Source organism: Pelophylax lessonae, assembly GCF_965119305.1.
Source record: "Pelophylax lessonae genome assembly, chromosome: 9".
In the NCBI taxonomy this organism is placed as follows: domain Eukaryota; kingdom Metazoa; phylum Chordata; class Amphibia; order Anura; family Ranidae; genus Pelophylax; species Pelophylax lessonae.
In genome coordinates, this window is record NC_138776.1 from 271,097,358 (window position 1) to 271,122,554 (window position 25,197).

Genomic DNA, 25,197 nt, shown 5'->3' on the forward strand with positions numbered 1-25,197 from the left:
CTGCAGACACAATTTATCTCTCTAGACTGGATTTATGGAGATTCTGGGGTTCAGCTGGCAGCAAAATGTTGTTTTTTACCATAGACGTTGCTCAGCCTAGACCCCGGGGTATGTACCTTGGGTCTTCTGCCCCATGCCCGGGTCTAGCAAGATCTCTGACAGAACAATTCTCCCGGGGTTACTTGCTCTGTTATTTGCTGGCTGTGCCGGGTGGAGGGATATGTCTGTATAGTCTCACACCCAAGTCACTGAGTGCAGTCTCAGGAGATGGGAGGCAGCGGTGTGGGACCTCTGCAACTGATTACTGAACACAAATATTATGACTCCTGACCCCTGCACTATATACTCTATGTTGTACATTACATACTCCTGACCCCTGCACTATATACTCTATGCTGTACATTACGTACTCCTGACCCCTGCACTATATACTCTATGTTGTACATTACATACTCCTGACTTCTGCTCTCTCCCCTCTACCCACTGCTATATATACACATAATATGGATTCTCTTTTGTTACACCCATTTCCTACCAGCTGGACATTTTATATCTGATGATCTGATTGGAGGACAGACTTTTACATGGTGATAATAATGTGATAACATCCTCCAACTTTGGAACCTTAAACAGAAAGTGATAATGAGGGTGGAGTCAGTAACCCAATGATGGTGGTCTTCAGGATCAGTCCAGTCTTCATCTTGGTTGTTCTCTCCCCATCCTCACTCTCTGACCTCTGGTGGGGCTCAGCCCCGCTGTTATTCATGACTAAATCATGGACTAAATAAGGAAGTGCGGGACTTCTTGTGTTGGGAAGATGGTAATGAGTGATAGAGGGGGAGGGGACACTCGTCCTATAATCCCCTCATCACTGTCACTCCTATGAAAGACAGTTCTCATTGTTTCCTCACTCTCTGACTAAGGTCCATGAATAAAGAAATGAACTGGTAGGAGATCAGAGGACCCATTTACTAGTTACCTTGAGGGGGGAATTGTAAGATCCTCAGAGACAAAGCTGCCTGATGTGGGCGGAGTCCTGGTTTAGGGGAACCAATCTGCTGATGTCTAGTAATAATCTTTGTATTTCTATTTTAGTAGATGGACGGGAGATGAGGAAAACCTCAGAGGATTGTCTCACTTTGTCTCCAGACTGTAAAGTAGAAGATGAGGACATCACACAGTATAGTCCAGGAGAAAACCCGGCTACCTCAAATGTCCATCCGGCACCACACAGTGTAGATGGACCATCGTATTCCTCCTATTCTGAGGAACCTCAGACTGTGAGGGACAGTGCCGGACCATCGTATTCCTGTTATCCTGAGGAACCTCAGACTGTGAGGGACAGTGCCGGACCATCGTATTCCTCTTATCCTGAGGAACCTCAGACTGTGAGGGACAGTGCCGGTCCATCGTATTCCTCTCATCCTAAGGAACCTCAGACTGTGAGGGACGGTGCCTTCCTTACAAAAGATAAGAGGTTCGCCTGTTCTGAGTGCGGGAAGAGTTTCAGTTTTAAATCCAATCTTAATGTGCATAAAAGATCTCACACTAGTGAGAAGCCGCATTCCTGTCCTGAGGGCGGGAAATTTTTTGCACAGAAGTCTGCTCTTTACAAGCATCAAAGATTTCACACGGGGGAGAAGCCGTATTCCTGTCCTGAGTGCGGAAAATGTTTTGCAGAGAAGTCTAGTCTTAACAATCATCAGAGCTCTCACACTGGGGAAAAGCTGTATTCTTGTCCTGAGTGCGGAAAATGTTTTTCATGCAAGTCATATCTTTCCACACATCAGAGATTGCACACTGGTGAGAAGCCATATTCCTGTTCTGAGTGTGGGAAATGTTTTCCACACAAGTCTGAGCTTTCAAAACATCAGAAATTGCACACGGGTGAGAAGCCGTATTCCTGTCCTGAGTGTGGGAAATGTTTTTCACAAAAGTTCCATCTTTACAATCATCAGAGATCGCACACTGGTGAGAAGCCGTATTCTTGTCCTGAGTGCGGGAAATGTTTTTCAGTGAAGTCCAATCTTTCCACACATCAGAGATTGCACACTGGTGAGAAGCCGTATTCCTGTCCTGAGTGCGGGAAATGTTTTTCACGCAAGTCACATCTTTCCACACATCAGAGATTTCACACGGGTGAGAAGCCATATTCCTGTCCTGAGTGCGGAAAATGTTTTTCACACAAGTCCAGTCTTCACAGACATCAGAGATTGCACACAGGGGAGAAGCCGTATTCCTGTACTGAGTGAGGGAATTGTTCCTCATTGAAGTCCTGTCTTCCCATACATCAGGGATCCAACACAACCCTGGAGGTGTATTAGTGCCTTGAGTGCGGAAAATGTCTTCTATTTAAATGTTGGTGGACATGTGGGGAAGAAGCACACCCTGATATACACCTCAGATATACTCCATGGCTGATCTTCATCATGTAAGAAACACTTCATAAGGAGATCAGAGATCACCAAAGACATGGATGAAGTGTTGTCCCGTGTTGGCCATTGATAGCAGGAGAAAAATAAAAATGGAGTCCTTACCTTTCATTGGCTGAGTACATTTTGTGTGGGATAGATTTAGAGGTCTATTATGAAAATGAAAACAAATAGTTAATGGAATGTGGCACAGGTTTGCCCACCCGTGCCATATTATATATCACTCAGTGATTTCCTATGATCATCGTCTCCATCATTCTGTATCACAATATTTTTACAGATGGAGGAAAAGTACTTCATTTGTGGCCACTAGATGGAGCCGACAATCATAGGAAATCACTCTGTCAGTTACAATATGGCCTGAATTGATCCCAGCTGGGCTAATGCTTGTCACACTCATCCAACAAATCTTCTGTACATTGACCCCTTGGTTTCCTCCATCAGGCATGGTTTCCTACTGTAGCATCCTCCTAGATAGGTCCTAAGGAGGGAGTAGGAAGGGAGTGTAATTTGCTCTGCCTGCTTATCAGGGGAGCGGGATTTGGCAAGGTTAAGCAGCGGCCCTGCCGCACACTACAGATAGTTGTCCTCAGATTTGTACATAGTTCATAGTTGGAGTGTCCCACTCATCCCTTCTACCATCCCAGTTCAAAAGAAAAACACAAAAACCAAATCCCCTGGATTGATTATTGACTAAGCCAAGGACTTCCAATGCCGTTTGTCTGCTACCAGTTGCTAAGGGTAACCCAGGGGAATCCAGAAAGTGTAATTCTCAGCAGTCCTCTAGGGGGCAGTACTACACTACATATATCGGAGATATTCTACCCATGCACTTATGAGTACAGTAGACATCGAAGAACATAAACCAGCAATATTACACCAACCACTGATTCCTAACCAAAATCCTGAATTTGGACATTAGCACATACAACATTTCGTATAATGGCGCCCGTGACATGGCGTTTATGTACATGGGGACTCAAAAATTTGGGAGGGGGAGTTTAGGTGCTTGGGGGTAATGTGAATGTTTTCCTCCAATTTTTTTTTTTCCACTTAACTTTATTGCCAAAAATAATGGACTAATAGCCCCCCCCCCCCCCCCCCACATGTTAGCATTTTGTTGTGACAGGTTTTCTCTAATGAGAAATGAAGGTTGTTTTAGGTCCCTCATGTCTCTCCTGCCCTCCACTGAAGATAATGGAGAACAGACTAGGCTCCATTTACAGCTTCTCCATCCACAGCGGTGAGGAATGATGGCAAGGAGCCTGGAAGTGACCTACTACACATCACTTCCGGGTTCATTCTAGCTAGAGGTGATCAGCGAGGGGATGTTCTCTGGTCTCTATCTCCTCTACCTGACATAAGCCACCATGCTAGTGCTGGGCCTACAGGTGGGATATTGGAACCCAGGCAACATGGTGGGGGGTTTGGGGAAGCCATTGAGTGGTTGTATAGCGTTTACAACCCTGTGACAATATCCGAGAGCGCACTTATTCTTCACTAGAATGTTCCCGAAGGGTACTTGTCAGGGAAATGGCCGTAGGAAAGCTGACACCATTGCCAGTAATACCAATGGACGCTCCCGATGCATTCCTGTACGCTCTGGAGTAAGAATGGCAAACGCGCATGCGCAAACACAATGCGTGATAGACGCAACCTCCTGCAGGGCCTACAAAAGGTGTCTGTGGGATCCTACTCATTGCTGGATTATCTTCAGCTTCCCAATGTTCCTGTGCCTCCTGTGTTCTACTCTTGGGTCTCCTGTTGTGACCCGGCTTGCTCCTGACTCTGCTTTATCTCCTCCTCCTGGTTTGACCCTTGGCTTCTTCTATTGACCTTGCTCCTGTTACTTACTGTGTATGACCCCAGCTGCTGGATTATCTTCACCTTCCCAGTGTTCCTGTGCCTCCTGTGTTCTGCTCTTGGATCTCCTGTTGTGACCCGGCTTGCTCCTGACTCTTCTTTATCTCCTCCTCCTGGTTTGACCCTTGGCTTCTTCTATTGACCTTGCTCCTGTTACTTACTGTGTATGACCCCGGCTGCTGGATTATCTTCAGCTTCCCAGTGTTCCTGTGCCTCCTGTGTTCTGCTCTTGGATCTCCTGTTTTGACCCGGCTTGCTCCTGACTGCTTGTTCTCCTCCTCCTGGTTTGACCCTTGGCTTCCTCTATTGACCTTGCTCCTGTTACCTACTGTGTATGACCCCTTTTTGCTTCAAGACTTGTGCTATCCTGTCTGTCTCCTGTGCCTGACCTCTGCTTCTCCCACGGTTCTGTTTCCTGCTCCAGTCCTTGACCTCGGCCAATTCCTGTCTCTTTTACTAAAGACTATTCCACGACACAAGGTTGCCCAGCTACCCCAGAGTTTTGGAAGATTACCATCCTGCTGTGCTTCCAGTTCTTCCAGCACGCTCCTGGATTCCCCCAGGATCTACCCATCTGCATCCAGCTGGTAACCCGTGCCACTTGGGGCGCTACACCCTCTGTACCACCTTCAGGGGTGTGCCGCACTGAGCCGCAAGGGGAGCCCTCTCAGCACCTCGGCCTCGGATCAGATATATATAGGAAAGCTTGTCTATCTTCTAGGCATAATCCTTTAATCATAATACATCATTATCTCCTTCCCGGGAAAACGGATTATTAATTCTCATTGTAGGTCTCCCAAGAAGTACGGGAAAACCCTTCTGTCACCTAAGCAGTCTCTTAGACTTAAAACCTTCAGTATAATTCACATATACATTAATTCTTAACACTTTAACTTTAGGTAGACCGTTCTACCTTAATTTACTTCCAGGAATATTACTCACCAAATATTCCCGGCCATTTCCATAACAAAACAATAAACAAATACCAATTTTCTCTCACTTAAAGCGAGTTCCACCCTCAGAAAGTTAATAAAAATACCCCCGGGACAGTCAGGGCTAGTGCATTCCACAACTGTCCCAGGTCGCACTTACCTTTTAGAAGAAATACTTACCTTGAAAATGTCTTGTCCAGTGCTGCCATCTCAGGTGTGGGCAGCTGAAGCCAGCGCGTCCTCTTCAGCGTCCTCTTCTGTGTCCTCTTTGTCCTAGAATGCCCTGCACCGGCCCCGCTCGTCATGTCCGATGCAGTCACGTCACTCCTGCACAGCTTCTGGGCATGCCGAGAAGCTGTTTAGCAGTGAATGATGTGCCAGCACCGGAACTGACGAGCGGGGCCGGTGCAGGCGCATTGATTCCTGGGAGCGATGACGCTAAGCTCCCAGGAATCAATGCAAGCAGGAAGTGACGGCGCGGGCCACGGCCGAAGAGGGAGGAACAGGAAGTAAGGTGAGTATATTTTCTTCTATAACAAGTTAAGTAAAGAAAAAAAAAAGTTTATTTATCCAATTGTTTTACAGGTGACAGAGAGGAAGAAGATGGCGAAAAGTTGTATTTTAGGGTAGAACTCCACTTTAATAAAACATGTCTCTAGGATTTACACATTCACAAAATCACTTGTTACCTAGTACCCCTTTATGGTTCCAAAACCCCCCTGAAAGGCCACTAATGTATATAAATTAAACCTTATACTTATGGACTCGGGGTGTCCCTTTCTGGGACAAAAAAACCCTTTCCGAGTCTTGACCAATACCTCCCAGGTATAGTGGCTATGAAGAAGGTTTTCCTACCATTATAGACAAACAATACCCACATTAAACATTTATCTTATACTTCTATGCCACAGAAAGAATAAGCAAAGGAAAGAAAAAGATCTGAGTCTTAGGGGTTGTTTCAACCGGTCAGTCAATTTCACAGTACTGTTTATAATATTTCATAGATCCTATCTATTTCTATAGGTTTCTAAAACCTATCAGGTCAATCTCAAAGAAAGGACCTGGGACCCTCCCAGGGCCTCTTAGCGTTCCTAGAACACTTATCAAGTCTATACAGCCAACAGGTATTACTCTAGATGTGGTCATTGACCCAGAGGTCACGGTAAGGCAAAATAAACTTTCAACACTTACCGGACATGGGCGTTGACCATCTCGCTGGGGCCTCCAGAACTGTTGGCGTTTGACCACTCCAAGCGGTAGACTTGCGGACTCGACCCGGTTGACCTCTGATCTCTGCAGGCCTGGAGGTCAAACTGATTAAACCCCCGACACAGACTGCATAATGGTTCGTTCAGAATGACCTGATAAATGTTTATTTGCTCACAGTTTATATAGCAAAATACTCAGATTAGAAAACATGGAAATTACAAATCATCTCACAGGCGTCTCCTAGACTTCCCCACAAGGTCATTATCTGCGTATGTTAATACTTTGGTCAGTTTGACCCAGACTGGTTACACAACATTACGGGACCCTTATCTATCAAGAGTTCTAGCGGGGGCAAAAGTCTCAAACATTATTACAGCAGTATTAGCAAATTATTTTAACTCATAACTGACTTCTATAAAACTAAGATAACTAAAATGGCTGAACTCATTCTCTTTCATCTTCCATCAGATATGCTTTTCTACACACAGCCGACCTTCAGGAAGATCTTCAATAACATCCTGACTACTGAGCAACCAGCAACTGCCCTATAATATAGCATAAAGGATGCAGGGGTCAGGAGTATGTCCTAAACAGCCCAGGGTACAGAGTGCAGTGGTCAGGAGTATATCATATACAGCCCAGGGTACAGAGTGCAGTGGTCAGGAGTATATCATATACAGCCCAGGGTACAGAGCGTAGTGGTCAGGAGTATATCATATACAGCCCAGGGTACAGAGTGCAGTGGTCAGGAGTATATCATATACAGCCCAGGGTACAGAGCGTAGTGGTCAGGAGTATATCATATACAGCCCAGGGTACAGAGTTTAGTGGTCAGGAGTATATCATATACAGCCCAGGGTACAGAGTGCAGTGGTCAGGAGTATATCATATACAGCCCAGGGTAGAGTGCAGTGGTCAGGAGTATATCATATACAGCCCAGGGTACAGAGTTGTAAGAGACGCTCAGTTGGATCCAAACGGACGTTTGTGCGCATGCCCAGATACACAGGAAGGAATGTGCGCATGCGCCAATGCGCGAACGTGCGCACGCAGTCGGCGCCAAACGGCCTATTTATACTGAGTGGTGACAGGAGCACATTGCTGAGTGGTCTTTCAGCTTGCTCCTGTTTACCTGTGCCCTGACCTGCTTCTGGATTTCCTGTTATACCGACCCGGCTTGCCTTTGACTCTCCTTTGGATTCCTGCCTGCCTACCTGTGGCCTCAGCCTGTGTTTGACCCTGCCTTTGCCATATGCCTTTGTACCTTGCTGCCAGACTGTGTACCGACTTCGGCTTGTATCCTGACTCCGCTTCTGTCTCCCGTTCCTGTACCCGTGCTGTCCGGCTGTTGACAACTCCTTGGCTTGTGTTCCGACTTCGCTCCTGCCTTCTCATCCAGCATCACCGAGTTCCAGTTCCAGGTGTTCATCCGGTGATCCACAGCCATCAGTCTTCTGCCAAGACATCACCTGCTATACCGGCCCTCGTGCCACTCTGTGTCCTACACCGCCTGTCATCTCTACCAGGGGTGTTGGACAGGAGGTGCAAGAGAAGCCCTCTCTACAGCTTGGTCTCCACCAGGTACGTGATAAGAGTGCAGTGGTCAGGAGTATATCATATACAGCCCAGGGTACAGAGTGCAGTGGTCAGGAGTATATCATATACAGCCCAGGGTACTTAGTGCAGTGGTCAGGAGTATATCATATACAGCCCAGTGTACAGAGTGAGGTGGTCAGGAGTATATCATATACAGCCCAGGGTACAGAGTGCAGTGGTCAGGAGTATATCATATACAGCCCAGGGTACAGAGTGCAGTGGTCAGGAGTATATCATATACAGCCCAGGGTACAGAGTGCAGTGGTCAGGAGTATATCATATACAGCCCAGGGTACAGAGTGTAGACAACACCGACAAAGTTTGAATTTAACTATCACCTCATCCGTACTCTTTAACAACTAGACTGAGTATCAAGCTGTCATTTATCAGTGCTAGGAATACTTTCATCTCAGCTGAATAACTTTTTAGTTTCACCAGAACTTGGAGTAATTTCCAGTGGTCAGTGCAGTTGTCCCTTACATTGATGACCAAGAAGGACCCCCTTATATCATCATCAGTGGGAAGACTGCCCCCCTTACAGATTATTGATGTCAGTTGTTACTGAGAGACAGAAATTGTTCATTGCTCATGGAATCCCTAGAAACCTTTGGAGGAACCCCGGCTGAGAAAGGCTGGACTAGGCAGTAATATATTTCTCTCCCCCTTGGTGGGAGTGGAGATGACCCATCTATAAGGATATACAGTACATACACACACAGCACAAGGCCGTGTTCTCACTACGAGACGTTTCTCGGGGGCTGCGGTTCCTCTGAGCTCCACAAGGTGGTGATCTCACTTCTACCCAGACAGGAAGTCTCTATGGAAGACAGGAAGTGATGTCAGGACAGACGGGAAGTGATGCTTGACAAAGACAGGAAGTTCCATGAGGTAGGCAGAAGCGAGGAGACGTTGCTGGAAGTGGCAGCAGAGGAGGTAATAAAATCTTATTTCATGTCCGTCCTCTTCCCCCATAGTCACTGTGATGTCTTTTATCTCCAGCAGATGATGATCACACATATATAGTGTGGAAACCTAGATTAATCCCTTTAGGGTCAGAACATTCCTGTGCAACCTCTATAGGGTCCAGTTATGGCCTCATGCTACCAATAGTGACACTGACCCCAGCCAAATGCAAAACTAGTAAAAAACAGTCAGAAAAGATAAGTAGGGAAAAAAATGTTATTGACCTCCACCTGTAAAACCATTCCTGTTGTGGGGTCGTCTCATTGTTGCCCATTTAGTGCACCTGCTAATTTCAATTAAAACCAAAGCAGCGGAATCTGATAAACAACCCCCACTGCTACTTAACTGACCAGATCAATATTCCAGGAGTTTACTTGATTTGATGCTATACTCTGATTAAAAAGTGTTCCTTTCATTTTTTTGAGCAGTGTATAATGTTTCATTATCAGTTATCTTTCTTACCTGTCTAGACAGAAACCCACATAGATCAAATGAAGCCACCAATGAGGATGGAGGAGGACCGGAGTCACATGACTGAGAAGATACTAAACCTCACCCTGGAGATCATCTACCTGCTGACCGGAGAGGTGAGGAGGATTCTGGGAGGTCACATGACCTCACTCTTATCTATATTAATAAAACACAGACCTGACCGGAGAGGTGAGGGGGATTCTGGGAGGTCACATGACATCACTCTTATCTCTATTAATAAAACACAGACCTGACCGGAGAGGTGAGGAGGATTCTGGGAGGTCACATGACATCACTCTTATCTCTATTAATAAAACACAGACCTGACCGGAGAGGTGAGGAGGATTCTGGGAGGTCACATGACATCACTCTTATCTCTATTAATAAAACACAGACCTGACCGGAGAGGTGAGGAGGATTCTGGGATTCTAACATCATATTCCTATTGGTTCTCCAATACAGAGATTTCCTCTTCTGAAGTCAGGTGATCATATGACCATCACAGTGCCTCCATGTGACTCCCTAAAACCTGAGAGACACAACATGGAGAACATTCTAGAAGTCACCAAGAAGATGATGGAGCTGCTGACAGGAGAGGTGAGCGGTGCTGGGAATTCTGGGACATTATCCAGTAACAGACAAGGAATGTGTCTGGATGGTGACTGTATCATTGTGTGTGTCAGGTTCCTATAAGGTGTCAGGATGTCACTGTCTATTTCTCCATGGAGGAGTGGGAGTATTTAGAAGGACACAAGGATCTCTACAAGGACGTCATGATGGAGAATCAGCCGCCCCTCACATCACCGGGTAAGAGGAGACTTTATTGTAAAGGAGAGAGCAGTACGGAGGGTCCACCTAGATCCCCCATCATCTGATGAACACATAGAAACAATGTATTCAGTCAGTGTGTGTCAGGGCTGGGCTCCTGCAGCTCTTTTCTTTCAGAGCTCAGAAGTTGCTTAGCTGTCGGTTAATTACCAGCCGCTCGTTACCACAGTGACTCACCTGGTTACCATTACCTGCCTCATTAGTCCAGCCTACAGCCAGCCCCATTTTGCTATTTAAGTAGCTTAGCTCATTTCCTCCTTGCCCTTGCGTGGTCTATGCTCTCCAGTGTGTTCCTGTGTATGACTTGTCATGGCTGACTTCTCTTCCGATACCTGTTCCTGATTTGTTTCGCCTGACTACGCTGACTTATGGTTTCCTGATCCTTGCTCCTCTGATTACCTGTTCTGGCATCCAAACCCCGGCTTCTGTTTTTGACTACGTTCCTGAACTGTTACTTTTGCTATTTATTTAAAGGTGTGATTTTAACTGCACTTTCTGTTGAAGCACTCAATACCACTGCAGCCTCGTGCCTCCCCTCTTACCATTAAGGCTTTTGATGGGAGACCTCTACAGCCTGCCCATGTGACCCATGAAACCACTCCATTGACCATGGGTGTAGGGGCTCTTCTCCATGAGATAATTCAAACTCCTAGTCCTTTCCTTACCTCATTACCCAGTTGTCATTGGTCATCCTTGGTTACAGAGGCCCAATCCCTCTTTTAATTGCCGTAATGCTGAGGTTTTGTCATGGTCCCCACAATGCACTAATACATCTTTTTAGAAAGTGATTAAGATCATGTGCACGTCTTCAGTCTCTTTATTGCCAGAAGAGTACCATGAATTCTGTGATGTCTTTGACAAAGGTCAGGCCCCTATTTTGGCACATCGGCCTTTTGAGTGCACAGTTGACCTTCAACCCCGGTGCCATTCCTCCTCGTGGCCGGGTTTACCTGCTGTCTGTCTCAGAGGAGAAGGCAATGGAGAAGTATGCTGCGATTTAACTATCCCAGGGGTTCACCCGCAAATCCTCTTCTCCTTCCAGTGCCGACTTTTTCTTTGTGGGAAAAAAAAAAGAGTGGTGAACTGAGTCTCTGTATCGATTATAGGGGTCTCATTTGCATTGCTGTTAAAAATACTTATTCGATCCCATTGATAACGGAATTATTTGACTGCCTCAAGGGAACAACGGTCTTCACTAAGCTCGATTTGCGAGGGGCATACAGTCTTGTGAGGATTAAAGAGGGCCGTGAATAGAAATTTAATACTAGGACCGGACACTACGAATACCTCGTAATGCCCTTTTGGTCTCTGCAACACTCCTGCAGTTTTCCAGGACTTTATTAACAATGTCCTCTGAGATATGCTGCCATAATGTGTGGTGGTTTACCCGGATGATATTCTCATATATTCTAAATCCCTAGAGAACCTCCACACAGATGTCTCTCCCGTGTGCTACAGAGGTTGAGAGAAAGCAACTTCTTTTTTTTTCAGTTAAACAGTAGTCTTTATTAAACACAAATTAGTGAACACTTGTACAAAGGAACGTGAGTGCTTGCAAATAATGCTTTACAGAAGACACCACAGCTCTAGAATACATCAGTATGAAACCAGCAACATCAGCTATGGGGCACAGCATAATGACATGTCTACGGCATGAGGGCAGGAGACACAAGCTCCAAACAACCAGTTACAGAGACCAACACCAGCCTCGGGCTATAGACAGTCCATGGTTTCAGGGGCCACGAGGCGTACTGGCTGGTGGCAGGCGGTAATGGAATCACAATACAGACAGTACAGAACATAGACAGTTTAGATACACGTCTCCGGGGCCTGGACCCACCTATCCCAGATCTTATTATATTTAGTAGGACAGCCTCGATGTGCATAAATCAGTTTTTTATAGGGTAGCGTGGAGTTGACTGCCCTAAGCCAGTCCAAAAAGGACGGGGGGGGGGGGCGGGCCTCACCCACTTTTGCACAATACACTTCCTAGCAAGGAATAGAGTCTCGTGTAGAAATTGGGTGGTTGATTTATCAATGCTAACATCTTGAAATATACCGAGCAGGCATGGCTTCGGGGTCAGCGTCAGGGGGAAGCCCATGGTGTCATGCAGGAATCCCACCACCTGTTTCCAGAAGCCCTGGAGTTCAGGGCAACTCCAGAGAAGGTGGAAAAACGTACCCGGTTCCCTCCCACACATAGGACAGTCGGGGGAGGCAATCTGCCAGGTACTTAGATTTCAGAAGAGGGGTCAAGTAGGCCTTATGGAGTACATACAACTGAGTCAGGCGGTCGGACATCTTTGGGGATACCAATTTACAGTTATCAAGGGCGTCCTCCCATTCCTCATCCTCCAGGGGTCCTACATCACCCTCCCATTTGGTTTTGATAGCATAAGCCAACACTGTAGATGCAGGAAGAATGAGGGCATTATAGAGGTGAGAAATGAGTTGTTTAGGTTCAGAGCCCCTGAGTACTTCTATCATAGAGATCGGAGCTATATCTGGCAAAGGTTGAGGAAATTGGGAGGAGAAAGCATGTGGAACCTGAAGATCTCTGAAGAACATGTAAATGGGAAGGTCGAACTGCCGTTTAAGGGCCTCAAATGTTTTGATCGCACCTCCAGATAACAGGTGGGCCAAGAAATGTATTCCGTGCCTGGTCCAGGCATGCGCATCAGGAACAGACGCCAGTTCGGGGAGATGGGCATTATGCCAGAGCGGAGTATGATCATGATGTAAGGGAAAGTCCAACTTAGTGGACACAACATCCCAGAGGCGTCTGTAGTCATACAGCATGCTCGCATTATCTCCCTCATGCCTAGACCCCCTGACCCCCGTTATGATCAGGGACAAGGGGTCAGCGCCGGCCTGGGCCCAGGACGGAGCTAGAAGGGCCAAGAACCTCTCCCTGTCCAAGTTGTGAAGGTGAAAGAAATGGGACAATTGCGATGCCAGGTAATACATATTAAAGTCGGGGAGCGCAAGGCCACCCAGATCCGTAGGGCTCTTCAGTTTCCTCCAGGCCAGTTTATGGCGGCTGGAGCCCCATATGAAGGGTTTGAGGATGGAGTCGAGCTGCAGGAAATATTTTAGAGGGAGGTAGATCGGGGAATGCCAAAATGTGTAGAGTAATTTGGGGAGTATAACCATTTTAACTAGATTTACCCTACCTCGAACTCCCAACTGGAGACGTGCCCAGGTTTGAGTTTTAGACTTCAATAAGGCGAAGAGTGGTTGGATATTATCCGGCAAATAGTTTTTAGGAGAGTTGGTGACCTGGATCCCCAGGTACTTGATACGGTCCACCACCTGAAGGGGGAAGCGTGGGTCAACGGGGCGGGGAGGGATGTCGTCTATCGGTAAAATTTGGGATTTGTCCCAATTAATCATCAGTCCTGAGTAACGGCCAAAATGTTCAATGAGGGACAGGGCTACCTGGAGTTATTCACCCGGGTCAGACAAGTACAGCAAAGTGTCATCTGCATACATGCCTATCTTTTCCTCCAAAGCGCCAGCTCTTAGGCCTCGGATATCCAGGTGCGACCTAATAGCAATCGCCAGAGGCTCGGCCACCAGGGCATACAGGAGGGGGGACAAAGGGCATCCCTGTCGGGTCCCTCTGGTGAGAGGGAACGCCGCCGAGGTGCAGCCATTGGCTAATACCCTGGTGACCGGGGCCTGGTATAGGATGCAAACCCACCGGATAAAGTTAGGCCCAAAACCATAAACCTCGAGGCAGCGCCAGAGAAAGTTTCATTCAACAGAGTCGAATGCCTTGGCCGTAGCCAAGGACACCACGACTCTAGAACCAGTTGCTGTGTTGCGCCTGCAGGTTCATAAAGAGGCGTCGCAGCTTGAACGAGGTGTTTTTACCCGGCATACAACCCGACTGATCCGGGTGAATCGGGGATAGTATAACTTTGTTAAGTCTAAGCGATAGCACCTTGGCCAGGATCTTAACATCCACCTGTAAAAGGGAATTAGGGCGGTAGGAGCCTGGGAACTGGGGGTGCTTGCCTGGTTTGGGTATAAGTACTATTAGAGCCTCCCGCATGGAGGGGGGCAAGGAAGAAGTGTCAAAGGCTGTGGTGAACATAGTCAGAAGGTGCTGGACTAACACCTCCGAGTACGTAGAATAAAACTCCATGGGCAGACCATCCAAGCCAGGAGACTTGGATCTGGGAAACTGAGCAATTGCTTCGACTATTTCGACGTGCATCAAGGGGGCTTCTAACATGGTCAGTTGTTCAGGGGTCAATTGTGGTAGGACGTCCGGGGACAGGAAGGGCAAGATTGGGGAGTCATCATCGGGGGCCACTGATGAGTAAAGGTCTTGGAAGAAACCGCAAAAGCAATCCGCCACCCTACTCGGATTTGAGACAGGGGGACCATCAGCAGAGTGGAGGGTAATCATTACTGGGGGTCTGTCATTACTGTGGACTAAATAGGCTAACAGTCTACCCGCCCGCTCACCATGTTCAAATAGTTTCTGTTTCTGAAAGAAGAGGGACCTACATGCCTTCTCATAGTCAAGTTGTTCCACCACTCTGGTAAAGAGCTTCAATTGATCCGCTCCAGAAGGGGTTGGGTCAGCTAGAAAAGCTGTCTCCGCCGAAGCCAAAGCCCGCTCAGCCTGCTCATATGCCCTAGCAGAGTCAGCTTTAACAGAATTAATAGTGGAAGTCAAAGTGGCTCTAGCATGTATTTTGAAAGTCTCCCACACCACCAGGGGGGAAGCCAAGGCATTGTTATCTTCGAAGAAGTGTTGCCAACTCTCGGCTATGTTCTTCTCCTCAGGGTTCAATCGCCAAGCAGGCCTGGCCCGATCGGTCCGCAAACTCACCGTAATCCAGTAAGGTTTGTGGTCAGAAAGGCCTCGCGCGCAAAAGCCTGCGGCAAGCAATCTAGGGAGCAGTGAGGGAGAGGTAAGAATAAGATCTATGCGGGACATTGAATCATGGGCTGAGGAGTGGCATGAAGGGAAGGGTATTTGATTCGCCAGGAGTCAAGCAGATTGAATTCCGCCATCAGGCGGGCAAATCTAGTGGTAGTGGGGGGATACAGGGGTTTCCGGAGACGTGCATCCTGTCCAGGCTGGGGTTCATGGTGTTATTGAAATCCCCGAGCTAAACCACTGGGACCTGGGGGTGTTGGACCATGTAATCTAACCCTTCAAGAAGTATCGTAGAGGAGAAAGGAGGAGGGACATAGAATGCCATAAGCAAGTAGGGATCCCCAAACAGCAATACATCCAGAAATACAAATCTACCTGCAGGGTCTACTAGGGATCCCCGGAGCTCAAAGTGGACAAATTTAGCGATTAAACCCGCGACTCCCCGTGAGTGGAAAGTGTACATGGAGTGAAACGTCCAGCCTAGCCACGGGCACCATAGGGCCTGCTGCAGCGCACCATCCAGATGCATCTCCAACAGAACAATCACATCAGCCCTATGATGTTTGAGCACATCAAACACTGCAGAGCGCTTGATCTTATCCCGGAGACCGCGGACATTCCATGTAAAAAATTTAAGGCTGGCCATCAGGAAGGACATACACATTTAAGCGCAGGAGCTCCAGGGATACCGTTCAACCGACAGTGGCACAACATATACCCCCACCGCCGGCATCAACATGCAATTTAAACAGACTTCTAGAGTTATCATGACAAGTAAGCACTACACACATTAGTAGACATGGCATATGATCAAAAGGCATAGAAAAACAACAAAGAATAATAATAAAGACTGAACAGCCACCCGCCCTGCACAAACCCCAACCCATGCGGGCTTGAGAGAACCCCATCCAACTAGTCAACCAACCATGTTGACAAATCCCCAGGAGTAGGAAAAAATGAGGGCCAGCACTTGGAGAAAAAACATAGGGAGGGAGCCACCACGGTGTCATGAAGGGGACATCGAAACAGTCAGGGAGGCCCTCCACCCCACACGGCAACCGCAGAGTGGGCAGCTGGTAAGTCCATACCTGGGGAGTCTTGGGAGCGAAAGTTCGCTGGGCAGCAGGGCACACGAGGAGGACACAGCAAAAATAGAAACAGGGAAAAAGGGCAGGAGCAAAAACAGCAACGTTGGGGGGGAAATAGGGAAGGGACGATACACAATAGGGGAAGGTTAATGCAGGCACTCCGATGGCCTACAAGGATAGTACTCATCCTGCCGGGTCAAGTTAGAGCCAGGGGTGGTAAGGGGGGCAGTAATGAATCCTCGGCAGTCCAGGAGTTTGATGAAAGGAAACAAGAAAAGCCTCCCTACAGGAAGGCCTGGACAGTTGCAGGTGATCACAGGTAACAGGACAAGCATCCGGAGAGGTGAATCCAGAGAAGAAGGGGTGCAGCAGGGTGAAGGGGAAACAGGTCAATGCAGGCTAGAAGGCAGGATATACCAAGAAATCCAGAACAGCGTCTTGAAGGGAAATCCAGGGTGGGAGGCACGAGGTACGATCAAGCTCGGACCTCAAGTCGTTCCAGCCATGATATAGCAGCCTCAGGGTCGTCAAAAAAGTGCACTCTATCTTCCCCCTCGACACGTAGGCGGGCTGGGTATAGCATGGCATATTTTATATGTTGGAATGCGGAGGCGGCGTTTAGCTTCAATGAAGGTTTTGCGTCTTTTCTGGACCTCAGCAGAAAAGTCCGGAAAGATTGCAAGCCTGCCATTTCCATAGGGGATGTTACCCTTTTTCTAGTGAGCCTAAGGATAGTATCTCTGTCCCTGAAATTAAGTAGCTTAGCAATGAAAGTACGGGGGGGGGATGCCCCCTGAGGCGGTGGTCTGCCAGAGAGGCGATGTGCCCGCTCCACCACAAAGGTGGGGGGAGAATGCTTCACGGCCATAAGTGTCAATCAGCAACTGTTCAAGGAAGTCTGATGGATGGGACCCCTCTGCCCCCTCAGGGAGACCGATTAATCTGATATTGCATCTCCTAAGGCGATTCTCCATGTCATCCTGCTTTTAGATGTAATTGGGTCACTTGGAGCTACAGAGCATCCGAAGTATGCTGAAGGGGGGGCAGGGCATCTTCCACCCCACTAATCCGCTGCTCAGCCTCGGTCACCCTCTCCCTCAATTTCTGGAGATCTTGGAGAAATGTCTATCTTCACCTCCTCTATATTTGTAGTGAGGGATGCCTGACACTGAGCTATGGCGTCCAGGACCCTCGCTGTCTTGGTTCCCGCCGAGCTTACCTCCGCTCACGCCGCCGCGAAATTTGTCCAGTTTAGCGCTAACATCCACGGTTTTTTTGGCGGCGACATGGTCGGGGGCGTCAGCGGGGCTTCCAGAGGTACTGGGGAAGCTGTGCAGGATATCGGGGTGCAGGATTACTGAAGGTAGGAGATTCGGCCGGCGGAGCTCACTTCAACAGCGTCCTACCTCATGACGCTCCAGGCCACGCCCCCTGAGAGAAAGCAACTTATATTGAAAGTTGGAAAAGTGCGAGTTCCATGAACAGGTTAAATTTTTGGGGTATGTCATTTGTGCTGCCAGGTTTTCGATGGACCCAGAGAAGCCATCTGCAGTCTTAAAGTGGCTTCGGCCCATAGGTCTACGTGCTCTACAACATTTTCTTGGCTTGGCCAATTATTATCAGGAATTTATGAGTAATTTCTCTTTTCTGGTCAAACCCCTGACTGATACTGTATGACCAGAAAAGAGGGCAACCCACAGAATTGGTCCCCGGAATCCATTAAAGCCTTTGAATCCCTCAAGGCCACTTTTGCTGCAGTTCCAGTGCTGGAACATCCTGATCCCATGTTACCCTTCATTCTTGAAGTTGATGCGTCTGAGACTGGATTAGGCGCTTTCCTGTCTCAACCTCCTACCCCTGAGAGTTCTATCCATCCTTGTGGCTACTTTTCTAAAAAATTGTTTCTACCAAAATGAAATTCTGAAACTGTGGACAGAGAATTATTAGCCATAATTTTAACTCTTAAAGAAGGGAGGCATCTCATCAAGGGTACTACTGTGCTGGTCCTCATTTTGACTGACCATAAGAATCTTTCATTCTTGTCTGAGGCTAGACGTTTATCTCCTGGAAGGGCTCAGTGGGACCTTTTTCTGTCAAGCTTCAATTACATAGCCTCATTCATACCTGATACAAAGAATAGAAGAGCAGATGCCTTATTGCCGCAGTTTTCCTCCTCTTCCAAAATGGAGTCTGTTCCCACTCCTGTGATACCTTCGGACTGCATTTTGGCTATTTTTTTCTAGTCTCACTTCACCTTTGGGTGAGAGAATGATGCCCTCTCAGATCCATTCTCCTCCTGGAAAACCTCATGACCGCTGCTTTGTCCCCGAGAATCTCCGCACGATTTTCCTCCAGACCTACCATTCACCTAAGACAGGTGGGCACCCAGGAAAAAATCAACGGCGTATGGACATATTGTTAAGACATATGGCCTATGTCTCAACAATGCTGGTGGCCTAGTCTCCGTGCTCATGAAACCAGCTTTGTAGCCGCTTGTCCTGTGTGTGCTCAGAATAAAACACCACGACACCTTCCAGTGGGCCTCCTTCAACCCATACGCAGTGCAGAGAGGCCTTGGATCCACTTGGCTATTGATTTTATTATGGATTTAGGCAACTCCCATAGCAACACAGTTATTCTTATGGTGGTTGACCGTTTTTCAAAATGTCACATTGCATTCCGCTAAAGAAGTTGCCTGTGTCCAAGGAACTGGCATCCGTTTTCACTGGAGAGTTGTTTCAGTTACATGGGTTACCTAAAGTTATCATCTCGGACAGGGGTAGCCAGTTGGTGTCCAAGTTTTGGTGAGCCTTTTGTGCACAGTTGGGATTTCTCCTTTCCTTCTCCTCTGCATATCACTCACAGTCCAATGGGGCCGCAGAATGGGCCGACCAAGCCTTGAAGCAGTTCTTACGTTGCTATATTTCTGACCACCATAACACTGGTGGGACCTGTTACCTTGGGTGGAGTTTTCTCACAATAGCACCATCAATACCGCCTCCTGATTATCTCAGTTTATGGTGAACTATGAGTTCCAGCCATCTATGTTGCCTGAGACATCTGTTCCGCAAGGCGTTTCTGAGTTAGAGCAACATCTTCAGGAACTTTGTTCCACTTAGGTGCAGTCCAAGAATCTTTGCAACACTCCAGAGAGAGGTACAAACCATGCTGACCACTGACGCCTACCTGCATCCTCCTACTAAGTTGGGGAGAGGGTAAGGTTAACCCAGTGGCCTACACATTAGATCTTCCTTCCAACGTCCGTATTTACAATGTATTCCATGTTTCCTTACGTGTTACTGCTGTACCACCTCAGTACCACGCCCTCGCCCGCTTAAGGTTGACAACCATGTGGAATATGAGATACAATCTATCATTGACTCCCGTAGGTTTAGTGGACACATACGCTATCTAGTTCAGAGGGGTTACGGTCCAGGGGAACGCTCTTGGGTCTAATCCTCTGACATAAATGCTCCTGCCCTGCTCCAGGCTTTCCATATACATTTTCCCCTAAAGTCTTGTGCTCCCCCAAGGGGGAGGGATTGTTGGGGAAGAGGGTACTGTCAGGGCTGGGCTCCTGATAGTTAGCGAGCTGCTCTTTTCTTTCAGTGTTTAGAAGCTGCTTAGCTGTCGGGTAACTACCAGCCGCTTGTTACCACAGCGACTCACCTGATTACTATTTCCTGCCTCATTAGTCCAGCCTACAGCCAGCCCCTTTTTTGCTTTTGAAGCAGCTGAGCTTATTTTATCCTTGCCCTTGCTTGGTCTATGATCTCCAGTGTGTTCCTGTGTGTTAATTGCCCTGATTGACTTCTCTTCCTATTGCTGTTCCTGATATTTGCTTCCGACTATGCTGACTTCTGTTTTCTTGACCCCGGCTCCTCTGATTACCTGCTCTGTCATCCAAATCCCGGCTTCTGTTTTTGACTGCATTCCTGAACTGTTATTTTTTTTCTATTTCATTAAAGGTGTGATATTTTTTTTTTTTTTTTTAACTGTACTTTCTGTCTTCACCTGGTTTATGGTCCCTGACAGTGTGTGTGTGTTTCCTACAGATGGTTCCAGTAATGGGAACCGACCAGAGAAATGTCCCCGTCCTCTGCATTCCCGGGATTCCACACAGGAAGGTCACACCATCCCTCACCATCATCAGGTAGATGAGGAACAATCACTGATAGTATCATTAGGATCTGTACATTATCTGCATTGTTACCATTGATATTATTTTTATTATATATTCAGAGTGGAAACCTGAGAGATTCTAAAGTTGAGGTTAAAGACGAAATAAAAGAGGAGGATGATGAGGATGGGGTCATAGAGGAAATACACAAAGATCTGTACCAGGACACCATGGTGGAGTCATCCAGCTACAGAAACCCACCAGAGAGATGTCCCCGTCCTCTGTATTCCCGGGATTCCACACAGGAAGATCACACCATCCCTCAATGTTACAAGGTTGGTGGGATGGAGTATCTAGAACATGGACTTGTGGAGGGGATGTGTGTGTTTTTTATGTAAGCTTATATCTTACAGATGATATTTTCTCTCATTTTCTTGGTTTAGAGTGGAGATCCAATCGATATAGAATTTGAGGTTAAAGCAGAAGAAGAGACGTATGTGAGGGATGATCAGCAGTCTATGGAGGAGGATGGAATAACGGGGACATTTATAGAGGAGGACACTCCTACAGAGATCAGCACAGGTGGGCCATTAACACTAAATCCATTCCTCCACCAATACTGCTCGCTGATTGGTCCAGAGTAGGGGGGGAGGGGACTGGGTGATATTAGCCTGTAATCCCCTGGTCACTTTCCTGAGCTGTGTTCCCCGTCCTGTATTCCTGTATTTCTCTCGGATAATCTTCCTTCTCTGTGCTGCAGACACGATTTATGGAGATTCTGGGGTTCAGCTGGCAGTAAAATGTTGATGTTCACCATAGACGTTGCTCAGCCTAGACCCCTGGGGTATGTACCTTGGGTCTTCTGCCCCATGCCCAGGTCTAGCAAGATCTCTGACAGAAGAATTCTCCCGGGGTTACTTGCTCTGTTATTTGCTGGCTGTGCCGGGTGGAGGGATATGTCTGTATAGTCTCACACCCAAGTCACTGAGTTCCTGTCATTTTTTTGAGCCGTGTATATTCTATCTATACAATGCACACACTGTTACACACAAACACACAAAAACTTGAAGAAAAGACATGAAAAGACACGCACACTGGTGAACAGTCGCAAACAGTTTTACAATCCACAGTAAACATGAATGAGCCACAAATCCACCCTTCTGGTGTCACGGAGAATAAGCTGACAGTGCGCCACTCTGCAATTCCAGGTGTACTCTCACCTCTTCAGATGGACCCCATTGCTCCATACCAAGAGGACACACCCAGCATGAAATCACACACCTTCAGGTACATGTAGGCGGAGCCTCCTCTTTAGGTAGCCAGCTCCTGCTACTAGAGATAAAGAGACTCCATAGTGCTCACTGTTATATTTATTACATGGATAAGAAAAGCACTCACAAGGTTAAAAAAGCAATCCAGCATTGAATACACCCAATCACTGCAGATTCCCCCAAGCATCAGTCTCAGTGTGACATGAGGGGACTCCGCCCAACATGATGATGTCCTCAAACCACTCCCATCTGATGCGTTGCATCCTGATTGGACTTCCCCAGAGATATATATGGTCTTCAGGATCAGTCCAGTCTTCATCTTGGTTGTTCTACCCCCATCCTCACTCTCTGACCCTCTGGTGGGGCTCAGCCCTGCTGTTATTCATGACTAAATCATGGACTAAATAAGGAAGTGCGGGACTTCTTGTGTGAGTGATAGAGGGGGAGGGGACATTCGTCCTATAATCCCCTCATCACTGTCACTCCTATAAAAGACAGTTCTCGTTGTTTCCTCACTCTCTGACTAAGGTCCATGAATAAAGAAATGAACTGGTAGGAGATCAGAGGACCCATTTACTAGTTACCTTGAGGGGGGGAATTGTAAGATCCTCAGAGACAAAGCTGTCTGATGTGGGCGGAGTCCTGGTTTAGGGGAACCAATCTGCTGATGTCTAGTAATAATCTTTGTATTTCAATTTTAGTAGATGGACGGGAGATGAGGAAAACCTCAGAGGATTGTCTCACTTTGTCTCCAGACTGTAAAGTAGAAGATGAGGACATCACACAGTATAGTCCAGGAGAAAACCCGGCTACCTCAAATGTCCATCCGGGACCACACAGTGTAGATGGACCATCGTATTCCTCCTATCCTGAGGAACCTCCGACTGTGAGGGACAGTGCCGGACCATCGTATTCCTCGTATCCTGAGGAACCTCAGACTGTGAGGGACGATGCCGTCCTTACAACAGATAAGAGGTTCTCCTGTTCTGAGTGCGGGAAGAGTTTCAGTTGGAAAGGCAATCTTAATGTGCATAAAAGAACGCACACTGGTGAGAAGCCGTATTCCTGTCCTGAGTGCGGGAAATGTTTTGCACACAAGTGCCATCTTTACAGACATCAGAGATCTCACACGGGTGGGAAGTCGTATTCCTGTCCTGAGTGTGGGAAATGTTTTTCACAGAAGTATGATCTTTCCACACATCAGAGAGTGCACATGGGTGAGAAGCCTTATTCCTGTCCTGAGTGCGGGAAATGTTTTTCATGCAAGTCCGCTCTTTCCAGACATCAGAGATCTCACACAGGTGAGAAGCCATATTCCTGTCCTGAGTGCAGGAAATGTTTTGCACTGAAGTCCGATCTTTCCAGACATCAGAGATCTCACACAGGTGAGAAGCCATATTCCTGTCCTGCGTGCGGGAAATGTTTTTCAAAGAAGTACGGTCTTTCCACACATCAAAGATCTCACACGGGTGAGAAGCCGTATTCCTGTCCTGAGTGCGGGAAATGTTTTTCTAGGACGACATATCTTTCCATACATCAGAGATCTCACACAGGTGAGAAGCCGTATTCCTGTCCTGAGTGTGGGAAATGTTTTGTGCAGAAGTCCAAACTTTCCACACATCAGAGATCTCACACGGGTGAGAAGCCGTATTCCTGTCCTGAGTGCGGGAAATGTTTTTCATGCAAGTCCCATCTTTCCACACATCAGAAATTTCACACAGGTGAGAAGCCGTATTCCTGTCCTGAGTGCGGGAAATATTTTTCATGCAAGTCCACTCTTTCCACACATCAGAGATGGCACACCGGTGAGAAGCCGTATTCCTGTCCTGAGTGCGGGAAATGTTTTGCACTGAAGTTCGATCTTTCCACACATCAGAGATCTCACACAGGTGAGAAGCCGTATTGCTGTCCTGAGTGCGGGAAATGTTTTTCACAGAAGTCCTATCTTTCCACACATCAGAGATCGCACACTGGTGAGAAGCCGTATTCCTGTCCTGAGTGTGGGAAATGTTTTGCACAGAAGTCCAATCTTTCCAAACATCAGAGATCTCACACTGGTGAGAAGCCGTAGTCCTGTCCTGAGTGCGGGAATTGTTCCTCACTGAAGTGGAGGAGCGCAAGGTCTCTAACATCCACCAGTTCTGTGATGTCATCATGGAGGAGGGGAAGAGGACTCCAGTGGCAACCTGTGAAGCTCTGGTGATCACCATGCCCAAAAGGGTTAAGGCAGTGCTGGAAAATAATGGTGACCACACAAAATATTGACACTTTGGGCCCAATTTGGACATTGTCACTTATTGGTGTACTGACTTTTGTTGACATTAATGGCTGTGTGTTGAGTTATTTTAAGGGGACAGCAAATTTACACTGTTATACAAGCTGTACACTCACTACTTTACATTGTAGCAAAGTGTCATTTCTTCAGTGTTGTCACATGAAAAGATAGAATAAAATATTCACAAAAATGTGAGGGGTGTACTTACTTTTGTGAGATACTGTTTCTATACCTACACAAACCTTATGATATGTACCAACTTATCCTTATATATGTATGATGTACATGAGTGAAATTAGTAGGAGACATTGATCTCCTGTGTACGAGCTGAGCTCAGTTTGGGGCCAGTTTTGTCATTTTATTGAGATCTGGTTTTAGTTAAATCAATAAATGTTATTTTAGGATAAATCCATGTAGTTGTTATCTGTCTCATGCTGTACCCTTAAAGTCCACACATATGACAGTGGTTCCTTGTGAACATCTGTAGTTTTGCATTTTTTTGGATAAGAGAAGGGATTTAGTAGGATTCTCCAAATAACTGTTCACAGGTGAGGACAACTCTCTCAATAGAACTGTATCGCAGATCATCTGCAGGACCATATAGCACCTGTATGGGATGAACAAGTCCCTTTGTAGCTGAAGGAACTCAGTGAACCTTGCCTCTTCAAGACACCAGCCAGTGTCTCCTTTAGCTTGCACCCAGTAACTGACTTCTAACATCCAGTAGAGGATCTAACAGCACAAGTCGCAAGGATCCCCTGCGGGGGTGGGGTCTATACTCACAAGGCTCTTGGAGCACACACATCAGTCTTCCTCAGTAGTACCAGACAGAATCCACAGACATCCTCCCTCAGTCAGCCCTCCTAAGGACCAATGGGTTGCAACGTCAATGTTTTAGGCCCTCAGGTTTCCCACCGAGGCCGCATGGCAGCCTCTGTAAGGGAGAGGCAGCAGCCCCCTTCCCACCTAGACATCCTCTCCCTAGAGGTAGACTGGACTGGACTACGAGCCCATGTGCTCTTCATATATACTGTAAATGCAGGTACCCAGCATGCCTTGGGGCATTTCCCCTTCTAATTGGCTAGGGCTGTACAGACATCCATGCTCTCATCTGCCAGGACTCCGCCCACTCTCCAATATACTCCATGGCTATTGGATCAGTGTGAAACATCAAGACAGCATGAGCTGTGTCCCTGTTAGGCAGAGAAAACAAAAACTATATCCACTCATTCTAGCACCTACCTAGGAGGGC

The 25,197-nt window shown here is 47.2% G+C and overlaps 5 protein-coding genes across 5 annotated transcripts in view; 4 read left to right on the forward strand and 1 right to left on the reverse strand.

The window, feature by feature from the left end:
- The window catches only part of LOC309564079 (uncharacterized protein), a gene marked incomplete at its 5' end in the record, with an annotated part of 30,610 nt that extends 28,053 nt beyond the window's left edge, over positions 1 to 2,557 (forward strand). The window contains one exon of the mRNA XM_082268707.1: positions 1,625 to 2,557. Within this exon, the coding sequence (XP_082124833.1) occupies positions 1,625 to 2,252 (628 nt within the window). The 3' untranslated portion in view covers positions 2,253 to 2,557. The remainder of the gene's footprint in view (positions 1 to 1,624) is intronic.
- Positions 1 to 25,197, reverse strand: part of LOC309564465 (uncharacterized protein) — a gene marked incomplete at both ends in the record, with an annotated part of 1,172,539 nt that overhangs the window by 215,497 nt on the left and 931,845 nt on the right.
- LOC309564074 (uncharacterized protein) overlaps positions 1 to 25,197 on the forward strand; it is a gene marked incomplete at both ends in the record, with an annotated part of 288,253 nt that overhangs the window by 187,694 nt on the left and 75,362 nt on the right. The gene's annotated exons all lie outside the window — the stretch shown is intronic.
- LOC309564080 (uncharacterized protein) overlaps positions 8,891 to 25,197 on the forward strand; it is a gene marked incomplete at its 5' end in the record, with an annotated part of 79,875 nt that continues 63,568 nt past the window's right edge. The window contains 6 exon segments of the mRNA XM_082268708.1: positions 8,891 to 8,965; positions 9,466 to 9,582; positions 9,929 to 10,063; positions 10,150 to 10,273; positions 20,335 to 20,432; positions 20,552 to 20,734. Of these exon segments, the coding sequence (XP_082124834.1) occupies positions 8,891 to 8,965; positions 9,466 to 9,582; positions 9,929 to 10,063; positions 10,150 to 10,273; positions 20,335 to 20,432; positions 20,552 to 20,734 (732 nt within the window).
- On the forward strand, positions 22,884 to 23,741 carry LOC309564081 (uncharacterized protein; the record flags this gene model as incomplete). Its single annotated transcript, XM_082268709.1, has 1 exon — positions 22,884 to 23,741. One exon carries the CDS (start codon positions 22,884 to 22,886, stop codon positions 23,739 to 23,741), a length of 858 nt encoding a protein of 285 aa, XP_082124835.1.